This window comes from Vespa mandarinia, chromosome 18, assembly GCF_050613455.1.
Source record: "Vespa mandarinia isolate Hongniang chromosome 18, ASM5061345v1, whole genome shotgun sequence".
NCBI classification, from domain to species: domain Eukaryota; kingdom Metazoa; phylum Arthropoda; class Insecta; order Hymenoptera; family Vespidae; genus Vespa; species Vespa mandarinia.
The window spans coordinates 2,367,501-2,372,500 of NC_140827.1; the positions used below are offsets into that span (position 1 = coordinate 2,367,501).

At 26.4% G+C, this 5,000-nt stretch overlaps 1 protein-coding gene across 1 annotated transcript in view; it reads left to right on the forward strand.

The window, feature by feature from the left end:
* bbg (PDZ domain-containing protein big bang) overlaps positions 1-5,000 on the forward strand; it is a 71,202-nt gene that overhangs the window by 47,375 nt on the left and 18,827 nt on the right. Inside the window, exon 6 of the mRNA XM_035874496.2 lies at positions 1,034-1,105. Within this exon, the coding sequence (XP_035730389.2) occupies positions 1,034-1,105 (72 nt within the window). The remainder of the gene's footprint in view (positions 1-1,033; positions 1,106-5,000) is intronic.

The following is a 5,000-nucleotide window of genomic DNA, read 5'->3' on the forward strand; positions in this document are numbered from 1 at the left end:
TTTTTTTTAAAACAATCGATTTAAAAGAAAAAAAAAAAAAAAAAAAACAAAAGAAAAAACTTTTCCCTACTTACATGTCACATTTAAAATCTGAACGACGATTTTTGAATCAATAAGAAATAATTGAATAAATGTTAAAAAAAATTAATATAAAAATAATAGTAATAATAATAATAAATAAATAAATAAATAAATAAATAAATAAATAAATAAATAAATGGAACAGATAAATTTATACGAATTTAGTTAAAAGCATACGGCTAATGTATTTAAAAAGAAAAAAAAAAAAAAGAAAAAAAAAGAAAAAAAGAGAGAGAAAAAAAGGAGAAGCAAAAAAGCAGAAAGAAATAATAAATAATAAGTAAATAAAAAATTTCTGAATCTAGTCTATTAAATATTTAATAAATGAACAAAACTATTAGAATAAAATAATAATAATAATAATAATAATTAACAATATTCTATATTAATTTACTATGAAATCAAATATCTAACAAAATGTATGTACTATGAGCGTACGATTATCGATGTTATCGTTATACAGGGTGAATCAAAAATTCCTAAAGGATATTAAAAATCCATCGGCGAATCGATTTTACAAAAAAAATTCATTATCTATTCTCTTACACGGGAAATAATATCCCATGCACGTAGGATTTAATAAAGCCGGTCTTGTAACCTTGCGATTCGACGAAAAAAAAAAAAAAAAAAAAAAAAAGGAAACAAAAGAAAAAAGTAGAACGAAGCATATCAAAGTATTATTGTGAATTATTAAAGGAATAATTGAATATATTTAATGACAAAAAAAAAAAAAAAAAAAAAAAAAAAAAAAAAGAAAAAACAATCGTTCTCATTTCGCTTCTACATTTTCTCTTTTCTGCCCCCTCCCCGCCGCCACCCCTCCTCCCTTTTCTTCTTATAGATATTTGTATGTAAAGCACAAAAAAAAAAAAAAAAAAAAAAAAAAGAAAAAAAAGAAACAACCCCCAAAAAGAAGAAAGTAAAAAAAGAGAATTGTTATTAATGATTACAGAACGAGATGAAACGAGTCGCCTGAATAGAATCGAAGACTATCACCGGTTGGAGGATATTAAAACGAGCAAGGGTGAGTTTTCTTTGCTTTAAAAAGAAAAAAAAACAAAACAAACGAACGAACGAACGAACGAACGAACGAACAAAGAAAGAAAGAGAAATAAAAAAGACGAAAAAAAAAAAAAGAAAAAAAAAGAAATGATTATTACGATCATTGATTAAGGAACTATTTAAGAAAACGAGCCCGAACGATATTACCCTGCTTTAGTAGCTTACAATAACGAGCAACTTGATTGTAGCATTACGCCTTTATATATACATGTAACACACACACATACACACACACACACGCATATATATATATATATTATTATTATTATTATTATTATTATTATACTCATATATATATATATATATATATATACGATTATTCGATTATTACCGAAGCCTCAAGCGTGTTATTAAATTATTGACGAGAGAGAGAGAGAGAGAGAGAGAGAGAAAGGGAGGGTGGGAGGGAGAGGGAGAGAGGGATCACAGAGCAAACAACGTTTGTTTCGAGATAATTTCGATGGATCGAAATTACTCCCTTTACTGATCACGATGGGAGGACCCCTCAATCTACCACTTTCAATTGTAAAATTAAATCTAAATTGTTCGTATAAATAATCATTGATATAATCAAAATTAAATTCTTACCTTATCCTCGGAATTTCTTTAAATTAAATTAGATTTTGAATTGAATTGAATTGAATTGATAAGCAAAAGTTAAAAAATAAGACGAAAGCAATCTGAATATTTTTCTCAATTTGGAAATTAATTGGAGAATTAATAAGAAGGAACGTCTGTAATTAAATATTTAACATTGAAGAAAGTAAAAAAAGAAAAAAAAAAGAAAAAAAATAATAAATAAAAAGATACGAAGATCAGGAAGAAAAATGTCAATTGAAAAATCTGTAATCGAAAGTTCTTCTAGAATTAAAAAGCAAAAAGAGAAAAATAAAAAAAAGGAAAAAAAAGAGAAGAAGAAGAAGAAGAAGAAGAAAGAAAAGAAGGAATAAAAAGCTATTGGCAAATTGACGAGAATATAAAAATGAAAAATCTCAAATTAAAACTTCGAAGACGAGGGAGAGGAGGAAAAAAAAAGAAAAAAAAGGAAAAAAAAAGTGAACAAACAAATAAAAAACAAAAAGATACGAAAGTCATCAGCGAGAAAATGAAAATGAAAGAAAAATCTGCATATCGAGGGTTTCAAAAACAAAAGGCAAAAACCAAAGAAGAAGAAGAAGAAGAAGAAGAAGAAGAAGAAGAAGAAGAAGAAGAAAGAAGAAAAAAGAAAAATTACGAAAATCAGCAAAGAAGATAAAGAGAATTGAAGAAAGAAAAAAGAAAAATAAAAAAAAAAAAAAGAAAAAGGAAAAAGAAAAAACAAAAAACAAATTGTAAACAAACAATTTATGACAAAGTTATGATTATAGTTCGATCAAATTTTTCAATCGTATATAACAAAATGATATTATTATATTGCTCATCGATCGAAATAAAATTAGATAGAGATCGAACTCGTCCAATCTACTAAAATGTCAGATGATCGTTCAAGCGGGATATCGGGCCCGTAACAATGGCGTCAAGCCACAAATAGTTTACCGATTTACGAGCCTCGCCGTCCTTCGGATTTGCCCGGTGAAAGTAACCAAGAATTCGCCCTCGATCGTGTTGCGAACTTCACATTGAGATCCTCTCACGGCGTGTCACGAACTTGCACGAGAACACGCTTAAGAAATCGATACTATCCTTATATACTAATCATTTCGATCCTTAGATCATGATCAACGAGAATATCCTTCGTTAGATCTTAATCTTTATTTATCTCTCTCTCTCTCTCTCTCTCTCTCTCTCTCTCTCTCTCTCTTTGTTTTATTTCTTTTTGTTTTTTAAGTGGAAAAATTAAAACATCGATAAGGATCTATGGATAGATCTCGATTGAAATTTGACCGGAAAAAAAAAAAGAAAAAAAAATTCTAAATCCTAATTCGTCCTTAGGATATTTTTACATTTGTTTGGATGTTAGTTAAAAAAAAAAAAAGAAAAAAAAAAAAAGAAAAAAAAAATCATTTAATTGATCTATAGTAATAGATCACTCGATCGATGATGATTTAATGATTAGAGAGAGAGAAAGAGGGAGGGAAAAAAAAAGAAGAGAAAAGAAATATAAATTGAACGTTAAATTAGATGACGATTAAATGATAGAATTGACGAGGATCTATAGATCGAATTGGAAATCATTCGAAAATCTTTATTATTGTTTACGTTTCGAAAAATAAAATTCAAAAAAAGAAAAAGTAAATAAATAAATAAATAAAACTTGATCAATGTCACTCGAAAGCTCTTGATCATTTCGTTTTTGAAAAAAAAAAAAAAAAAAAAAAAGAAGAATAATTAGAAGAAAAATAAATCCTCCTCAAAATTATTATAAAAAATTGTGAGAACAAATAAAATAAAAAAAAGAAAAAGAAGATCGATCGATCTACAAAATAATCGATTAGGATCATTCGACGAACTTTAATCCCTTAATATTTCCAAAAGAAACAAATAGAAAAACAATAAATTTGTTCTCCGATAAAAAAAGAAAAAAAAAAAAAAAAAAAAAAAAAGAAAAAAAAAGAAAAAAAAATACCAAATGCATTCAAAATAAAAACTAAAGGAAAAAAAAAGAAGAAGAAGAAGAAGAACAAGAAAAAGAAAAGCGAGAAGGAAAGAAAAAAATGGAAAGGATCGATCGATGATTCTAAAAGAAAAATAATCGATCAAGATCACAAACAAAATTTGATTATAATTATTCCAATGGTATTAATGATTAGAAAAATGATTGAACTATCGTTGAATTTGTTGATGATTTAATTTTGATATATTATTTTGTCAATTGAATCGACAAAGGAGGAAGAAGAAGAAGAAGAAGAAAAAAAAAGAAAAATAGAAAAACAGAAAAAAAAAAAAAAGAAAAGGGAAAGCATCGATCGATCCCGATCGATCGATTGATTTATTCGATCGACAAAGATTGAAGTACGAAAAAGATTTAGCCTAATCGAGAGAAAGAGACTGTGTACGCTCCCACGAAGAAAGGAACGTCATCGATACCTCGAGGCACGTAGAACAACGGAGTCGTTTTGTACTCCTTTCCAAATGTTTCCGCATTCTCCAATCTTATATCTGGACTTTCCGCGCGGAATATTCGCCGCTTACGTCACACCTTTTCTCCACTATCGATCATTATTTTAATTTCGAAAATAACAACAATTTTAACAATAACATAATATTATCCTGTCAATATTTAAAAAGATAATGGATCTTAAGTTGATCGTAATAATTTGTCTGTGTGTGTGTGTGTATGCGTGTTTATGAGAGTGAATATAATGTGTAATGATTTAATTTGTTGAATCGTTTTTTTTAATAATTAATAATTATATATATATATTTTTTTTTCTTTACGATTTTTTTAAATAATTAATAATTATATACATATTTTTTCTTTTCGATTTTTTTAAATAATTAATAATTATAATTTTCTTTCTACTCATTCATTTATTCATTTATTTATTTATTTATTTATTTATTTATTTATTTATTTATTTATACGTTTTTCAAAATAATTACGAAAAAAAGATTCATCCACCTTTCTATTTATTTCCTTTGAAATATGAAATTATTAGAATGATCAAGTTTTCAAGAATGATTTCGATCGATTTTCTAAATTCATCGATCGATTTCTTTCTATTTATTCTCGATCTTTCCTTCCTTTCGTTATCCTACAAATCGATTACGTACGATCCAAATTGTGTTTCAATTCGTACGTTTTATCTTTTTTTATTTTTTATACCTTGATTATTTATCGATAATAAATTTATATCAAAATAATATAGAAATAATAAATGGATACGTTTAATTAATTGAAATTATACGAAAAATAT